The sequence below is a fragment of the Panthera onca genome, chromosome A1 (assembly GCF_046562875.1).
Source record: "Panthera onca isolate mPanOnc1 chromosome A1, mPanOnc1 haplotype 2, whole genome shotgun sequence".
Taxonomy (NCBI): domain Eukaryota; kingdom Metazoa; phylum Chordata; class Mammalia; order Carnivora; family Felidae; genus Panthera; species Panthera onca.
Genome location: NC_138339.1, coordinates 98,822,727 through 98,841,534, shown reverse-complemented (window position 1 = coordinate 98,841,534; position 18,808 = coordinate 98,822,727). Strand labels below are relative to the sequence as shown.

Genomic DNA, 18,808 nt, shown 5'->3' with positions numbered 1-18,808 from the left:
CTCACACCTCTATTTCATCTACTCAGAGACTGTCTCTGGCCACCTGGTCTAGAGCAGCCTGGAAGAAGGGCCCTGAGATCGGGGCACAGGTCTGTCCTTGTCCCCTTACCTCGCTTCCTATGTTTTCCCCCAAGACCCTTCTATGAGCCACTACTCAGGTCCCCAACACTCCTTCATCTCCCTCCACAACTTGGTTGCATTCCTCTGAAGTCTGCATGTGCCAAATGTTCTCCTAATGTTTGCTTTTCCCTCCTGTCTCTTCCTCAAGAAAAATAATCTTTCTCTGTGTCCTATCTCTCCAGGATCCAGAGTAAGGGGTAAGAAATGGGACTCTGGAGACATAAACACATGCAGCAAATCCTGAAGGACTGTGGTGAGCCAGGTACTGTCCTGGGCCCTGGTTTACTCCGGGGTTTGAATCCTAGCTTTTCAACTTACTCCCAGGGTGTCATGGTCCTAACCTCTTGGACCCTTAGGCTTCTCATCTTTAAAATGGGACTAGTAGGGGGCACCTGGGTGGCTCGGTCAGTAAGCGCCTGACTTCAGCTCAGGTCATGATCTCACGGTTCGTGAGTTTGAGCCTCGCATCGGGCTCTGTGCTGACAGCTCAGAGCCTGGAGCCTGCTTCAGATTCTGTGTCTCCCTCTTTCTCTGCTCCTCCCCCACTCACTCTGTCTCTCTCTCAAAAATAAATAAACATTAAAAAAAAATTTTAAATGGGGCTAGTAAAGTCTACTGTGATGATTAATTTTATGTGTGAACTTGGCTGGGCTACAGTGCCCAGATATTTGGTCAAATATTATTCTGAATGTTTCTGTGAGTGTGTTTTGCGATGAGATTAACATTTAAATGGGTAGACTTGAGTAAAGCAGATTGACCTCTGTAATGTGGGTGGGCCTCGTCCAGTCAGTTGAAGGTAGACAAAAAGACTGACCTCCCCTGTACAAGAAGGAATCCTACCAGCAGACAGCCTGCAACATCAGCTCTTTCCCAGGTCTCCAGGCTGCCAGCCCACCCTGAAGAGTTTGGACTTGCCAGGCTTAATTACATGAGCAAATTCCTTAAAATCAGTCTCTCTGTGTATAGATGCATCCTACTGGTTTTGTTTCTCTGGAGAACCCCAAACTCATACATCTACCTTGCAGGATTTTGTCACATTCATCAGCCCTAATATTTGCTCCCACTTACTGAGTGCTTACCGCGTGCCACTGGCCTTGCTAAGGGTTGACCTTACGTGATCTCGTGTAATCCTCACCACAGCCTTATGAGCTGCCATCATTATTATCCTGTGTACAGCAAGGAAATGGACACTCAGATGGCAATCCGACAGTCAACAAAGGCTGGCATGAGGGGTGCTTGAGAGGGGAGCTCATAGAGGAGAGAGAGATGTGCGTGACCAATTACCTGGACTTTATACAGCCTCATTTTGAACCTGTCCACTTAAACATCTTTTCACTGATAAGCTCATACACTGAAACAAGCCGCCCACATGGCCTGCTTCCAGCCAAGCAGAAGGCGAGAGAGATGTAGCTCGCAGGGTGCTGTGGCTCACAGAGCGGCTGCCAGAGAAAGGCTGCCCAGTCGTCACCACAGGGTTTACCCTGTCTGCCCTGACTTTGCTGTCGCTTCACTTGGCCTGCTCTGGGAAGCAAGAGCCCCCCACTGAGAGGCTGTAAGTCCTTCTGGAATGGTTCTCCTGGTTTGCCATGCTAGATGTTTCCCCAGAAAATTCCCTTTATCCATGGACAAACTTTTTTTTTTTTTTTAATTGGAAAGGGAAGGACAAATAAAGGTTTTCAAAAAAATGAGAAAAGTCTTTCGAGGCAGATAAATGTGCACTTTTCCTCCACGCGAATTAGAATGGATTCTACAAAAGCATGTTCCATTTACTATACTCCTTTTAGCATTTTGTTAGGAGCTTTGCCTGCCCGTGTTTTCTTTTTTCACGTTCCCATAATGCTGTGAAATGGATATTGCTTGACAGATGATGGCATAGTGGCTCGAGGGACACAGGGACTTGCCCACATTCACATAGTCACACAGTTACTCCAGCTTTGCTCTGGTGAAGGAGCCTCACCACGGGTGATGACCTGGCAGCTATGGGGAGACCTGGTGATTCTGATAATCCTTGGCTTCTGCTGGGAAGAATGCCTAAGGGGAATGCCTGAGAATAATGGGATCTGTTTGCTTTCTTTTTTTTTTTTAATTTCTTAAGTTTATTTATTTTGAGAGAGAAAGCGCATGAGACGTGTAGGGGCAGAGAGAGGAGGGAGAGAGAGAATCCCAAGCAGGCTCCACACTGTCAGCACAGAGCCCAACGCGGGGCTCAAACTCACCAACCATGAGATCATGATGACCTGAGCCAAAATCACGAGTCAGATGCTCAACTGACTGAGCCACCCAGCACACGCACTTACTCTAGGTATCAACGTATTCTAAATGCTAGACATAAGACATAGTTCTTGTCTGGCCAAACACTGGGTTGACATTGTGCAGATGGTAAAACATCATAAATGCCAAATTCAGCAAAAATTTCCCTGATGGATCTTTCTCTTTGTCCTAAAAACTGAGAACACTGGTTTTTGCTAAGAAGTGTCCTTATTACTACAGTGTTCTTTCTGTTTGGCTGACGTTTGTTTTCTTATTCTTGTTAATCCTTTCCAAAATCCATGCCTTCTCAAACCAGTTAGACCACGAATTCCTTGAAACCAGAGGTTACGCACTTACAAGCAGTTCAATAAATATGCTCTGACTTCCTACAAATCATTTATGACAACCAGTAATTTCCCTATAGAATCAAAGTTGTGTACTTTCGCAAGCCATCAATTTTATTTTTAAGCAGTAAAGTTCATGCTCTCGCTTCTCCTATCATGTTTTTTCTCCTGGATCTAAATCACACTGTGAATCCATGTGTGTACCCTGATAATGTATGATATAACTCGCAGTGCAGCTCTTTAAGCCTCCTTTTCCTGCAAACCTAGGGAAATCAGAAATGTTTGCCAGGGACACATTAGCTTTAAGAACTTGTTTCTGAACTGTATTTGCATATTCATGCCCCCTCGGTCTCTGTGCCTCTCTCTCCTCTCTCCTGGCTTCTCTTGCATTCCCACAGATCGCAGTGTGATTTTTGCCAAATTCATACAGTAACTTCTGGGCTGTGAGCAAAGGCTAGGGGACTATGAGAAAGGTCATTGGTCCCTGCCTATTGTTCCTTGGCGTTCCCAGGCCCCAGCCATGTTCTTGTTTAAACACAAGACTTGTTAAATACTTCCTAAAACTAGGTGTTTGGGGAAGGAGAAGGAAAAGGCATAGGAACTAAACCAGCTGCCAGTCTGGTGACCCTAGTACAGAACCTACACAGGGCCAGGCATGAAGGAGGGGACAAGGCAGGGGTGCAATGTAAGTGAAAATGCCCCTTTATTCTCTGGGCTGTGGGAACCCATGCCCGTCCTTCCTCACCTGGGCAGCCCTCCAGCCTTGTTTGACCTTGGAGCTGTACCTGCAGGACAAAAGAGAAGCCATGTGTTTCCCTAAGCAGTTCTTGGTAGTCTGCCAGGAGGCCCGGCGCTCTGCTGGCATCGCTGGCGATTCGGACAGGCTCCTCACTGCTTGCTTTCCGGTTAAGGCTGGCCTGGCCCCAGAAGGAGGCCCTGAGAGAAGTTCCTTGGAGGGGACCTCTGGAGGCAGGTGTGGGTGGGGGGCCCTTCTCCTCTTTCCTGAGATGGCACTGGCAAGGCGTGTAACCACCCCACCACCCCACCATCCAATCGCGTTTCTCAAATCTTGAGTGGGTCACACTCTCAAGAAAGGATGGCTCCGCCCCCCCTCACCCCCCAAGGCTGGCACAACAGACAGATCACCTGCACGAATATCTCTCTCCACCTAGCCTGGCACCTGGTCTAAACTTCACACCACCATGTTCTTTCCGGCAGGTCCAGAAAACCCTGTGAGGATAAACAAGTGTCACTTGAGAGCGCACGATGCAAGCAGTGCACCGATTGGCCGCTAAGACTGTCCAGTATGCGGATGCCTCCCAGAAGATAGCAGGGCTTTGAGAAGCAGGAAGGAACTCAGCAGGGGTAAGTCTGAATGCACAGGCGAGTCAGAAAAATCCGCAGCACCGGCTTCTCAATAGACATGGGTGCCAGTAAAATAGGGGAGGAAAAGTTTGTGAGGCAGGACCAAGCTGGCCCTTAGCCCAGAGGAGTAGCAGGGCCTGAGGGCTCTGGCTGAAGAAGGGTCCATGCCCCATTTGCAGGGGAAGTCATTGACCACTCCCAGCCCTTGCTGCGGGCCTGAGAATGGGGGCCCCAGTGGCCAGGTTTTGGTGTTTTTGTTTTTGTGTTTTAGGAGAAGGGAGAAACCACAACCAGCTTGTTTTTACATATTGGCAACTAATTTAGTATTTAGAAACACTGCATAGTCCCGCCCAGTATACACTAATTAAAACATTTGTGTGCCTGGTTTGGCTTCTAGGAAATAGTGAAGGAGGAGACCACCCAGGGTCATACTGCCTCTAGGGGCAGCCGAGACCCTGTTCCTTCCAGCTCTAAAGCAGAACATAAAATGATGTAATAGGAGGCCCTTAACAATCGATCAAACCCATTTAAGCCAAGAGCCAAGTGTAATTCTGTCCACCTCTTTACACCTCAGATCCATATCTTGACCCTGGGAAAAAAATAGTTCAATCCATTCTTTTTCTTTTTCTTCCTCTTCCAAGCTCGGAAAAAAAAAAAAAAAAAAAAAAAAAAAAAAAAAGGCAAAAAGCTAACATGTAAAGCTTCACCAGGATTATTTCTTTGGCGAGGTGGCACTTACTTCTAGAGGAGACCTTTGTCTCCTAGTCATTAGTCAGCAGTGTTCAGGTGAATCCCCAAGCCAGCAACATTTAGAACTTGGACAAAAAGCCGTGAAGCCCTGAATGACCTTGGGCAAGGTTCTTGGTCTATCTAATTCCCTTCTTTTGCTCACTAAGAGAACCTATTGTTATGGGGGGAAACACAAAACCAAGAATAACTAATCATCTTCCAGACACGTGTGCCTCAGTTTGTTCCTCCATAAACTAGTGGAACGGGTCCAAGGCCTTTGGAGGCCAAGGGTCTCTAATAGCCCTCTACCTAGAACACTTCCCCCTGTGAACTCAGGAATGCCCTCCAGCGAGAGTGTGAAATGCATGACGTTTCAATTCTTTGAGCTTCTTCCCACTCCCCCTACCTCTGGTTACCTGGTGCCCTGGCTGAAGTCTGGATGCCCCAGGGACACTTAAATGAATAAAAAGCCTGGTTGTTTCACCTAGTGATGTAGCAAGATATACCAATACAAACACCAAAAGATCGAGACTACAATGTGCATATGAATATCCCTTGGACCCAAAAGCACATGAAGAACTTGTGCTCCCTGTTTTAAAGGTTCAGAATGTCCTCATCACTCATTTTAGAAATCACATTCAGGACTTTCATGCTGAATGCCATTAAGTGGGTAGTGTTTGGAACTATCTGCTCATCCTAACTTGGAAGCAAGTTTATTTACTCAGCATAAAAGGAAGTATTTGAACTCACAGAGTGTGATTCTCTGCAACTTTTAAAAGTAGCAAGACTGGACAGGCAACTTTTAGGACAGTAAGACATATTTCTCTGTTCTGAATACCACCTTGCTACCTTAACTAGGCAATTGTAGCTGGGCAGACGTTCAATGTGAAAAAGGACATGAGTTTTAGTAAATACAGGTAATATACTTAGATGATACTAATGGGCTCTGATTTCTAGGATTCCATTCTTTTGCCTTCTTCATTCAGTTAGTTTTGAACCATTCTCTTGTGAAACTAAACGTTTGAACCATTCTTTTGTGAAACTAAACGTGTGAACAACGTTTTTGAGACTATCACATTATCACCTAGGTGAATAGAATGACCTTCCCATCCCACCATTAATACTTGCCGAAGACCTTATTTGAACCCAGCTGGCCTTTTCAAATGACAGATTTGTGTAAAAATTAGGCTAGGAGCAAAATGGACCTGAAGTTGCCGTAGTGCATGGGATATGGTTTATATTCCCTTCTCCCCTCCTCCACGTATAGCTCAGTATCCCTCATAAAGGAGGCATCAGAAAAATTATGGAATATGCAGAAGAACTGAACCAGAGAAAAGGCCAGCAACTGCTGAAGTAGATGGTGTGTGAGAATGAGAAGGGAACAGGAGGCAGGCTGAGCCCCAGCTGTCCCAGCTCTGGGCAGAGGGCACCTCACCAGGCTTCAGTGGTGCTAGAGATCCTCTCTCAGATACTTTCTCCAGGGCACAGTTTCACCCTGGTCCCAGCTCAGCTCTCCCGCTTCTGTGCTAAGAAGCCAATCTATTCTCCTCAGGCCCCTCCTGGCTTCTTTCTCTCCCCCACGTGATCATTTTGCTCACCTCCTCTGGATTCTCGCCTAACGCTTACAGCCTTGCTTAATCATTTAGTAGCTGCCAGTAAGGAAGGACACGGCACAGGGAATTTCATTGAAGCTGTGTTCTTCTAAGCCATTGAGTGGAAACAAGCATCACACTCTGCCCCAGACAGTGTTTTGTTGATGCTACACTTGGTTCAAAGCCTCCCATGACTTCCTAGGATGTTTCTTTTTCTATTCTTAGGCATAACTCGCCATTCTTCTACCTTTACGCAGCTTGTGTTTCCCCTGGCCCTTCTCTTTTGCCCTGGCCTCTAGACCAGGAGTGGAGTGATTAGAATGTGCTCGTGTAACTTTTACCCCTCATTGTGGTTCCTGGAGCTGGAGCCTCTCCAGTACGACTCCCTGCTTCTGCAGGGTTTTTCTCTTGCTGGAGTCCTCCTCGCCCTGTGGTCTTATCCACAATGGGCAGCTCCTGGGAAGGACACGTCCATCATCTCATCTGCTTTGTTTTTCTTCCTCTTTCGGGAAGTTGAACAGCGTGGCTGGCTGGAACGGACAACCTTGCACTGAAAGCACCTAAGTGAAGGGGTGTCTGGGTGGCTCAGTCAGTTGAGCGTCTGACTTCGGCTCGGGTCATGATCTCACGGCTCGTGAGTTCAAGCCCCGTGCCAGGCTCTGTGCTGACAGCCTGGAGCCTGGAGCCTGCTTTGGATTCTGCGTCACCCTCTCTCTCTGCCCCTAACCTACTTGCATTACATCTCTCTCGAAAGTAAATAAACATTAAAAAAAAAAAAAAGCACGTAAGGGACTCCAAGATGTTTTTCCTTCTCAGAAATGTCACAGTTACCCCTCTTTCTGGATTTCATTCTATTGTTACATATAATTCTGCCATGTTGCTGCTCTGTTCTTTTCTAGGTGGGGGAGGTATTGCAATACAAGTACTTGTTACTCTACATGTAGGTCATCTGCCAAGGTTTAGCTCTCTGTTGCAACCAGATTCTGCTTGAAGGTTGGCCATTCACCTGATAGGTGGTGTTAACTGAATTTCTTCTGCATAACAGGGCTTGTTGGCATCAAAAGGGCAAGGGAGAAACAAGAAATTGACTTCAGAACCCCAGTTTGAGGGTGTACCAAGAAATTAATTTTGGAGAGAATTGCGATTGAAGTTAATCATTCCTTGGTTTGGTGAATATCTATTGGGTCCCTACTACATGCAAAACGCTGGGTTTACAAGCAATGAATAAAACTAGAAAGCAGTGAAACCACAATAACAGATGATTTGTTAACAGCTCTAAGACATGGAGACCCAAGAACTCTTTGAGGAAGAAATGAAAATTACCCAGAAATAGTAATTTTATATATTAGCTCCTACCTTTTCCTTAAAAAAACTGAAAGTCCTGAAATAGAACTCTTTTATCAAAGAAGCCTGATAGAAGCATCCTTAAAGAAGAAGCAATGCCTGCCTGGGGTAAGATTACAGAGGAGGAAGAATAGGGAAGTGTGACCTCTTTTCCTTGTGGCCCTTGGACACTAAGGGATTTTTTTTTTTAATTTTTTTTAACGTTTATTTATTTTTGAGACAGAGAGAGACAGAGCATGAATGGGGGAGGGTCAGAGAGAGAGGGAGACACAGACTCTGAAACAGGCTCCAGGCTCTGAGCGGTCAGCACAGAGCCCGACGCGGGGCTCGAACTCACAGACCGCGAGATCGTGACCTGAGCCGAAGTCAGACGCTTAACCGACTGAGCCACCCAGGCGCCCCACTAAGGGATTTTTTTAAGGGACTGAGCAACTTAATCAAGGGAAATAAACACGAGTGGAATTCCAAAACCTAATTTTTGAAACCAAGAACTATAAAACTGACAAAGACCCTGACACAGACAAGATACCCAGTGTTAACTGAATGCTATTGAAAATTATATTATCACAGAGACACATTAGCTTAAATCGAGGAGCTAGAAAAAAAAATTAATGAGAAAATAAACAATGAAAAAAATCATTTAAGATTTAAAAGAGTTATTTGTAAACTTGTTTACAAAGAAATTAGTGTAAAAACCAAAAATAAAATCAAAGTGAGCTCAGCTCTTCTGGCCCATGGAGAGTTTGGAATCCTAGGAACATCTCTGGTGACCTTGAAAAGGAGTTGCATGTGAATTGGGGACAGAATGTCAAAACTTTGATCAAAGGTTCTGTTGCTTATTGAAAAGGACTCCACCCAATAGAGGAATCTTCTCTATAGCATTTCCAGCTAAATGCTTTCTTTTTCAAAGAACATCTCATACAATTTCGATGGAGTATTATTTCAAACCTCAAGTTTATTCTAATTAACAGCTTTTCTGAGAAGATATAAACTCCAGACATTTAGAAAAACTTGATTTACCACATTTTAAAGGACACTGAAAGTTGATAGTACAGTTTGCAAAAGACAAATTCCTGACTCTTTTCTATTTTGTTTCATTCTACCTCCTGGAATGTTCTCAGTTCTCTCAAGAGATTGTAGAATTCACTCTCAGAATGAAAACAATTTAAATTCATTTAAAAATAATTTAATAAACACAACTAGACAACACATAGCCCTTGGAGTGGAAAGAAGGACTGAAGTTTTTAACAAATCTAACAATAAACATTAAGGGCTTGAAATAACAGAACATTAAGCAGCTTTTTCTGGGGACTGTTGTGTCTCCACCCCCCCCCCCCCCCACTCGACCTTGTGGCTGATCAGTGGGAGGTTTCTGCCTTAGGCTTCAACACCGCCCTTACTCTGCATATGCGGTTTGTGTTCATAGTACATTTTCACAGAAACATAGAACATGTGTCCTGGTAAACTAACAACTCTGACACTCCAACATGCTTACAAATTTTAGAAAATGAAAAGAAGCTGCTATGGACTGAATGTGCTGCCCCACCCCCACACACCCAATTCTAATCCCACCCAGTTTGGTAGCATTTGGAGGCAGGGTTTGGGGGAGGAAATTAGAGGCTATCATGATAGGATTAATGCTCTTCTAAAAAGAGACAGGAACCTCCCCTCCCCCTCCACGCATGCACCAAGAAAGAGCCATGTGAGGTCTCAAAGAGGACCATCTGCAAATCAGGAAGTGGGCTCTCATCAGAAACCAAATCTGGGGGTGCCTGGGTGGCTTACTGAGGTTAATCATCCAACTTTTGATTTCGGCTCAGGTCATGAGAACAAGCCCCTGTGTGGAGCCCCCATGTTGAGCCCCTGCTTTGGGTCAAGCCCCGCTCTTTCTTTCTCTCTCACTCTCTGCTGCTCCCCCACTTGTGCGTGTGTGTGTGTGTGTGTGTGTGTGTGTGTGTGTGTGTGTTGCCACCTTGATCTAGATTCCTCAGCCTCCAGAACAATGAGTAACAAGTGTCTGTTGTCTAAACCACCCAATCTATGGTATTTTGTTATAGCAGCCACTGCTGATGGAGACAACAAGCCTTCACAAGTCAGCTAGTTTACTGACTTGGCTTACAACCTGTGGAGATCAAATGATAATCTTTATATGTGGTAAGCATACTGTATTTGTTGATGTCACCCAAAGAGATCACTACCGTGATTTTCCAATCTTGATTGAGGCCCTACTCTATGCTAGACAATGATCAAATTTCAACTCCATGAAAGCTCTCAATATTTAGACTCCCAGAGTCTCTAAGAAGAAAACAGTAGCTTGGAATTCTACACATGGAAGATCAGCAGGTTTTCAACAGCTATAACTTTCCCATGTTGTCTGGACCTTCTTGCGGCTACTACTGTTTGGTAGTAAGGGTGAAATCTGGGTACTCCAAGTGCTAATATTTTATTTCTTTTTAATTAAGAGGAAGTAGAAACATAAATAGCAACTAAGGTAGCATTTACTAAAGGCTCAAAGGAAGATATTACTAAAGAAAGATATTTGATACAGGAATTTGGAGGGGAAAATAAACTTAAGTGCAAGAAGGAGAAAGCCAACACAGGAATAGCCACTGGAACAGTCCAGGTAAGAGCTTGAACCTGACTGGCCACGGTGAGGATGAGAGCAAAGAAGAAAGAAGAGACATTAACTTGGAAGAGGGCTATTTATAAGGAACCACCTGTCTTAGTGAGGGATTGGACGCTGAGCAATCAAACCAGATTGGGGTTTTGAATCTAAGTGACTGAAAATGTTTGTATGAATAAAGTATGGCAAACACAGGAAAGGCACATTAGTAGAGGGGGAGGGGGTCGATGTGGAAGTGGTTGATTATGATCTTTTTATCTGTTGAGTTTGAGGTGGCCGTTGTATTTATAGTATGGCAAAGGGCAGGCCCTGGCGAGAGCTGCCTTCCTTGCAGTGGTATTCCTTGGTGCACTATTGGCTTTTACGCTGGGCCTCAGGCTGACCAGATCCAGATGTGAAGTTAACTCTTAGCAAGCTGAGTTACTGACCGTTAGTAGGTAGCTAGCTCTAAGCCCAAAACACAACAGAGTAAGATGGAGAAGCTTTAAAATGAAGGGGGCCTCACCAGAATGTTTAAGCTGTGCTTTGTGATAAAATGTGGCAACATCTACTTAGACAATAGACCAATCATATGGCCATCCTTCCATTCACTCGTGAAGTGATCAGGTGTCCCTTGTTGAGTCTTAATGGGAGGACCAGGAGTCACTAACCAATCCCCAAATGGAGAAGCAGTCATCAGGGACTGGGTCTCTGCAGCCTGGTAAAGAGCAGCTGAGTTTTGGAGTAGGAACTACAACCCCGTCACCAGAAAACAAGCATCTTGTTAGAAAGATGTGTATGTTTGCATATTCAGATTGCTTCTATCAATATGTTTATCTCAATGAGGCTTTGTTTCAAAATAGTATAGATATGCCTTAATCAAGCAAAGTAAAAGAAACTCAACTTTAAACACTGGTAAACCAACATTCTAAGACACTGTTTCTATTTTGACTACATTAACAAAATGCATATTTCTTTTAAAAAAATATTTTGAAAAGCATTCCAAACACAGAGAAAGATATAGAGGATAAAATAACAAATATTTATGTATGTACCACCTGGATACAAGAAACGTCATATTTGCCTCATTTTTTTGGAAAGGAAATGAAATCTTACAGAATTTGATGTTCCTGTCTACCTTTTCAGCATCCATCACCTTCCCTAGTTTTTCAGTCGTTATTACTATTCTGAAATTGGTATGTTCTTCCTGTGAGTCTTTTTATGCATTTGCTACATGCATATGTCCCAATATCATGTAATATTATTTTATATGTTCATAACTGTTCAGGAATGGCATCACATAGTATTTTCTTATTCTGTCATATTTTTATATATCACAATGTATTTATCCAATTTGCCACTTAAGGATATTTAGGTTGTTTCCAGTTTTTCCTGGAATGAACATCCTTGTACATGTGTACCTGAATGTGACCACTTCTCTAGAGGATCTTAGTAGATGGGGAATTACTGAACTTCAGGAATTGTACATCTTTGCCTTCGCTAGAGATGGCCAAGTTGTTCCTCTACATGATTGCTCGAAGTACATTCCTGTCAATACTGTATGAGCATTCCTAATATTCCACACTAGCTAAACATTTTAATTTTTGCCAACCTAGTGGCTGTTTTAATTTTTATCCCCTGAAAAACAGTGAAGCTTTTTTTCAAACTATCCAAGCTGTCCTAAGTCAGCTAGAAGTTTGTTGGCCTCTCATCCACCAATTAAGACAAAGTGTTCCAGATGGGGAGTAAGAGTCAGAGAAAATTGTGCTGGGGGAACACGTGTAGACTCAGATAAACCCAGTCCTGCCATTCACTACTGTGAGGCTCTCCAAGGCTCAGTTTCTTCACAGAGTTGCTCCAGGATTGAAAGTAACAACTATTTCTCTTACGCTGCCTGGTACACACAGGTATTTAGCAAATTCATGATTGTATCAAAATAATTGAGTAGCCACTACATTCCAGGCATTGCTGCAGAGTCCCGGGCACACAGCAGTGAGCATTAGATCAAGCTCTACCTGTCATGAAGCTCACGTTCTCAGACAAATAATGAACAAAGAATCTACTATGTGGAATGTCCGATGATAAATGCAGCTGAGAAAATTAATGCAAGGAAAAGGGGATAAAAATGGAAGAGGGGCCCCTAGAATCAATGCTGCTTCTTCCTCTTGCTCATTTCCAGGCTGCCCTGGGATCTACTGAATCAGTGGAGTTTTAACTCTCTTGAACTGTGAAATGAGAAAATAATAATGGAATCGTGTGTGGTTTTATTTACTTATTTGCTAAAACTGAAGTTTAGATAGTCATTCCAAACTTTGATTTGTTTAGAACTTTAACTTGAAAGCAAAGAGAAAAAACAAGAGTGCTTACTGATTTGACATTAACAAAATCGTTGAAAGTTGTCCAAAATTATACAGATTTTAGTGGCATGAAAAAGGGCTTCAATGAAAAAAATGTGTATATATATATATATATATATGTAACAAAAATATGTAAAGTACAAAAGGCAATGGGTGGAGACTCTCTGGAGGCCTGGAATGTAGGTTAGCCTCTATTGCTCCATAGCCATGGAATCATACCTCTCTGTGCTGCTCGGTGTCCTTGTCATAAAATGATGCTAAGAGGCCATCAATCCTACAGTTATTTTGCCCCCTGACACTACTACTTTTTCATTTGTTTTTGAGAACTGAGACATTTATTTCTGTTCTGATTCTTTTTTTTTTTTAAACTGATGTTGGACTGTAACAATTTCCCTTTTTAGATATGGAAGTCTTCTTTGAAAGAAGTGTGGTTCCTGCTTCTGCTCAGGACAGGGGATGAGTTGGAAAATCTTAACTTAAGGAGCACCCAGGACTTTGAAGAAGCTTTGAATAATTTCTTTGTTGTCATTGCTTCATGCTTCACTTCTTTGGGTGATGCTCTGAAAGCACATTGGTCAATATTTGGGTAAATATGTCAAAATGATTGATAACATGATATTGGAAAATCACCAAATTATTTCAAAGGTAAATGGAATGTTAGAGTTCCATGCCAAGAGTTTTACTTAAACATACTTTTTTATCCTGTCTGATGCTCTTGATATAATTAACCTGTTATTGTTATAAAAACAAAGTTACATTTTTTACAAACACCTTCATGTTCATTTCAACTTATCGAAAGGAAAGAGGTAAGTCTTAGAAAACCATCTTTTAAAAATAATGTTGCTTTAAAATTGTTTCACTTTGTCTAGTTTTCCAATGTCATCTTTTGTTTCACAGTAAAGAAAAAACTCCTCTTTATTAAAAAAAGATTTTTTACTAGATGGCTTCAGTTTTTGTTTGTGATATTCTCGTAAGCACAATCAGATGGCAAAGTACGCTGGCACACTGTCCTGTATTTATTTGACTCCCTCTCCAATGTCAAACTCTAAGAGAAAATAGTCCAGAATTCTGCAAATAAGTTTCTTTTCTGAGACTGTGCAGAGAAATGATCTCAGAGATAGTACTGTTACCCAGTGAATGAAGACGGAAATCCCAAAGATTAATTCCAGCACTTGCAAAAAAATCAGGAGCATTTACTTTTACAGCTTCTTCTTAGTGTTGTCTATACAAACAGTAGTTGTGACAGAGCTTGAAGCCTCCCCAGAGCCCTCAGAAAAGAGCTGACCAGCTAGAACATGAACTTAGAACGACTCTGGTGATCACCTATGCATGTTTCAACCCTCACTTTCTACCATGAACTGGTATTTGCTTACTACAATCTGTGACATATATGTAAATATTGATGGCACCAACTTGTTTGTATTAAAACTCCCCCTTTATCACTTACTGGTGTCAATGTCATTGAAGCTCTCCTCCTACTTCTGCCACAGCCCTGTTCATCAGGTGTCAGCCTCCAAGTTACCCCTCTCTAATCCATCCTATAATCTGCCACAAGATTCACTTTCCCTGAACTCCCTTTCATCATACGTCTCCCTTGCCCATAACTTTGAAAGCTCTCAAAAGCTCCTATGATAATATCCACACACTGATGTCAGTGTCCTCCATGATCTGATATCACCTCCAAAGCTCCCACCCTCACCTCCCTCGTGCCCCACCCATTGTCCTTTGTCCTGTTGGTCTTCCTGGAGGGGACATTGTGTATCTCTTACCCACTTTTCAAGGTCCACCCTAAGGCAGTCTTTCAAATCCTATCACCTTCATCAACGATTCTAGCTTATGATTTCACCTCATCTCTGAATACATAGACTACACACTTACTCGGGCCTGAATTTTCCATTCACACTGAAAACTGATATATGCAAGTAAGAGTTTCATTGTTAGTACTTCAAACATGGAATCATAGAGACGGAATGAACTTTAGATTATCCTCCAATTCAGCATCTCCTGAAGCACAGAAAATTCTCCTAGACATGTTCCCCTCTGGGTGAACACTGACAGGGTGCTATAACTTAAAATGTGTCTGTTTCACCTTTGAATTGTTCTTATTATTAGAGGCATCTGCTCTTTAAGGAAGAACCCCACTCATTCCATTCCAACCAGGTGAGAATCTAATGCTCCCAGAAAAGAAAAAAAAAAAATAGGGGAGGAGGAAAGAATCCTCTTGTTCTCCCACCTGAGCGAGATTTCCCTTAGTCCAATTGAAATCCCTTGTGCCTTTTTTCTTACAGAACTACTCTCCTGGGTGGCTCAGTTGGTTGGGTGAGGGACTCTTGATTTTGGCTCAGGTCATGATCTGGAGGTTTGTGGGTTCAAGCCCCACATCAGGCTCTCCATGCTGACGGCGGGGAGCCTGCTGGGGATTCTCTCCCTCTCTCTGCCCCTCCCCCGCTCTGTCTCACCTCTCTCTCTCTCAAAATAAATAAACTTTAAAAAAAGCAGCTCACTTTTAAAAATAAAATTAAAAAGAAAAAATAAAAAAGAACTAGTCTAAGCAGGGCCTGCAGATCTGCAGTGTCAGCATCACCCAGCAGCTTGTTAGAAATGCAAATTCACCGGCCATAGCCCAGAGCATCTGAACTGGAAAATATGAGGGTGGGGCCCCAGAATCAGAGATTCAAGGGAAGGCATCACCGCTATGAAATGGAAAACAGCTGGCCACTGTCTGCATCTCTGCATACTTCAAAATATTGTCACTACGCACTTTCTCTCCAAATAATCTCACCACTCTACCTCAATTATTTTATTTTGCCGGCCACGTGGTCATCCCCGCATCCCACATGTGACAAACAGGTGAGGGCACAGGGATAGAACGGTCCCACATTCCTCCAGATGTTATCACTCTGAGGCACAAAGAGAAAAACAGCTCCAGGTGACCGCATTAGAAAACCCCTTTTAGAAAAGCCACAAGCAGTTTAATTTCCTTTAAAGCTTAGCCGGAAAAGATGTTCGTGGTGTGCGACCCCACCTGGGCTGGGCGGCAGTTCTGTGCACGGTGGGTGTGGGGCGGAGGGGGAGCCGGCCGAAAGTGAGGGGAGGATACTCAGAGTCGTGTTTTGAGTGGTTGCTTGGGTAGTGTTTATCTTGCTATTCCAACACACACACACACACACACACACACACACACACACACTCAGTTTCTTGTCCTGAAAGGGGAACCCTGTATTTTGTAGACAAAGAGTCGCAGAAGCAACTTTCGAAGGAAAAAAAAAAAAAAAAAAACACAAACCCGAACAAGAGAAAGAAAAAAAAGAAAAAGGCTTCGCGCAATTCCCCCAGAAGGCAAAGAACCGCGCTGTTTGTCCTGTAACTCGGCAACACCCCGGGCGAACAGCGCTGCCTGTATCTTCTGCGGTTTCTCTTGCTCTTCTCCGCGCGGGCTCACTTCCACTCTCGGAACACCCCAGAAGTGCAAATTCAGGCTGGGCGGCCGCGGGCCCCAGCTGCAGGGGATCCCGCCCCAGCGTCCCGCTCAGCCCCTTCCTCCACCCGCGGGCCAGCAAAGGGGCGGGCTCACGCGGCCCGGGCGCTGCGCCCCGCACGCGGTAGGGGTCGCTGCTCGGCGGCGCGCGCTCCCACCGCGGAGAATAACGGGGCCGGGCTGCAGGAGAAAGGAAACCTGCCCGGGACGCGGCGGCGGCCGGGACGGAGCGAACGACGAGAGTTCACTTTTGCTCGGGTGTCAGCGCGCGGCGGCTGCAGCGAGCGCCGACCAGGGAGCACCGCGCGAGCGGGTCGCCCATCTCGGGGCGACCGGAGGAGGGCAGCGAGAGGCCGGATACGAGCGCGCCGGCGGGGCGCGGAGCCGGCGAGCCTGGCTAGCGAGGGGAGCCGCGGGGGGCGCGCCCCTGGCGGGCCCCCGGAACAGCGCAGGATGCCCCACGAGGACCTGCCGTCCCTGCAGAGACCCCGCTATGGCTGTAAGTACGCCGGGTGCGCGGGGCTTCCGGCGGCCTTGGGGAGACCCCTCCCCGGGGAACGCGTTGGAGAAGCGGAGGGAGCCGGGTGCGCGCCGCGGAGGGAGCCGGAGGGAGCCGGAGGGAGCCGGAGGGCAGCAGCTGTGTGGCTGCCAAAGTTGGGAGCTGGAGTTGCAGAAGGTAGTGAGCGGCGTCTTCCCGCTCTCCCCGCAATTTTCAGATCCTCAGGGGCAACCCCAGTCTTCTGCCCGGAAAACCCCGCCGGGGCGCGCGCAGGCAGTGCTGAGTCTGAGCTCTGGGACGGGCCCGGTTGTGGGTTTAGGGGTATCAGGTGAGGAGCCCTTGGAGCTCCGGGCCGCTGCCGGCTCGGACCAGGGGGTGGCGTCAGGGACTGAATTGTTGCAACTCTGAAGGAAAGTTTGCCGTGGCTACAGGTGGGCACCGCGAGTACTGCGCCCACGCACTCTACCAGTGGCACAGTTGGTTCTCCTGGAACAGCTCTCCTCCTGCCTTGCTCCCTCGAGCTGCACGTGAGCTGAAAGAGCCAGTTTGCGCCCCATTGGTGTGAATCCTTTTCTGGTGCTGCTGAAAGGGGCACCTCCGGGCCCAACCCCTCTGTTCCCTGCTGCCCTATGACCCTGCCAGGACTGCCGTGGGGAGAGGACGCAGAGCTAGGCTCCCCAGGATCCGGTCGGAGCCCGTGTGACTTGAACGAGATGGTGTCGATTTACGCAGCCAGGGGCTGCTGCCATCGGAAAGAGGTTGCTTTGGCTGATCGTGAGTAGATGGAGCCAGATTAGCACCAACCACGTGGCTTCATGTACAGAGTTCAGAGTCTTGGCTAAACATGCCAGGAAGTATTTCCTTTAAAACAAACAAAAAGTTGGCGTCCATCGTAGGCCCTGTCAGTGAACCCATGGCCGAAGACCACTGGTTAATCTTTTGCCCTGGCTGGCCTTGGGGTAGAGGAATCAGGTTTGGGTGAAGGTGGTGATACCTGCTGCAGGGTTGTTTTGTGCCCTTGGGAGGGCGGGGTGGGAGGGGAGGAGTTAACGTGTGTCAGTTCTTTCTCCCCATTAGTCTTGGAATGGAGAGTTAGAGATAGGAAGTTAGTTTTGCCATGTGACCCGTTTGGTGTATGGCAATGAGGAAGAAGCCTGAGGAGCCAGCTGCAGACTCGGGAAATGCATTAAACAGCGCGCCAGGACCCGGTTCTTTGCAGCCTTAATGACACTGTAGTAAAGCACACAGACAACAGAGCTCCTTGGATTCGCGAGCCATGCTGTGGTCATTCAGTGTGCGTGGTGTCACCCTCAGGTTGGTGAAAGCCTCTTATTTGTGTGACAAGCTCTCGGAACATATGGTAGCTTCACTGTGTCAAATTATAAGACGACCCCGTTCTGGAAAGGAGGCAAATAGACACCCCCCCCCCCCCAATGGCTTTGGATGTACATTTTAAAGCATGATGTATTTGGTGGGTCATCTCTCAGGAGTTCAACGTGTGTGCAAAGTTGGAGTGAATGAAGTGCGTTAGTGTAACGTTTTCACATGCAGAAACAGATGGATCTGTGATGGTGCCTGATTTTCATCAAATACACCTGTGGACCTAGCCCACGTCAGACACACAACCAAGGAGGTTCAGATCCCACAAGCATGAAGAACACTCCACACTGCCACTTTGTTTTGTTTTAAATGTTGATTTATTTTTGAGAGTGACAGAGACCTAGCACGAGTGGGGGAGGGGCAGAGAGCGAGGGAGACACAGAATCCGAAGCAGGCTCCAGGCTCCCGGCTCCCAGCTCCCAGCTGTCAGCACAGAGCCCAATGCGGGGCTTGAGCTCACGGACCGTGAGATCATGACCTGAGCCACCCAGGCACCCCAGCCACTTTCTTTGGAAATAATTGTTCCATTTCTCGCATGAGTCTGGTGTAATGGAGTGGGGTGCGACCTGTTGGAAACACTCCCATTTGCCTTCCCCCAGCTCACAAAGTGCTGGCGTTGTCATTGACTAAAAGTGTTTGATAGTTTCTAGACTTAAAAAAAAATTTTTTTTTAATGTTTATTTATTTTTGAGACAGAGCATGAACGGGGGAGGGTCAGAGAGAGAGGGAGACACAGAATTGGAAGCAG

At 45.6% G+C, this 18,808-nt stretch overlaps 1 protein-coding gene and 1 long non-coding RNA gene across 2 annotated transcripts in view; both read left to right on the top strand.

Annotated features, from left to right (window-relative positions):
• The first annotated feature begins 240 nt into the window (after window positions 1-240).
• On the top strand, window positions 241-7,136 carry LOC132682411 (uncharacterized). The gene is made up of 3 exons (XR_009611652.3): window positions 241-382; window positions 3,933-4,079; window positions 6,914-7,136. It is a non-coding gene; the product is annotated as an uncharacterized LOC132682411 (long non-coding RNA).
• An 8,904-nt stretch (window positions 7,137-16,040) lies between these two features.
• The window catches only part of IQGAP2 (IQ motif containing GTPase activating protein 2), a 294,535-nt gene continuing 291,767 nt past the window's right edge, over window positions 16,041-18,808 (top strand). The window contains exon 1 of the mRNA XM_078448864.2: window positions 16,041-16,680. Coding sequence (XP_078304990.1) covers window positions 16,635-16,680 — 46 coding nt within the window. The 5' untranslated portion in view covers window positions 16,041-16,634. The remainder of the gene's footprint in view (window positions 16,681-18,808) is intronic.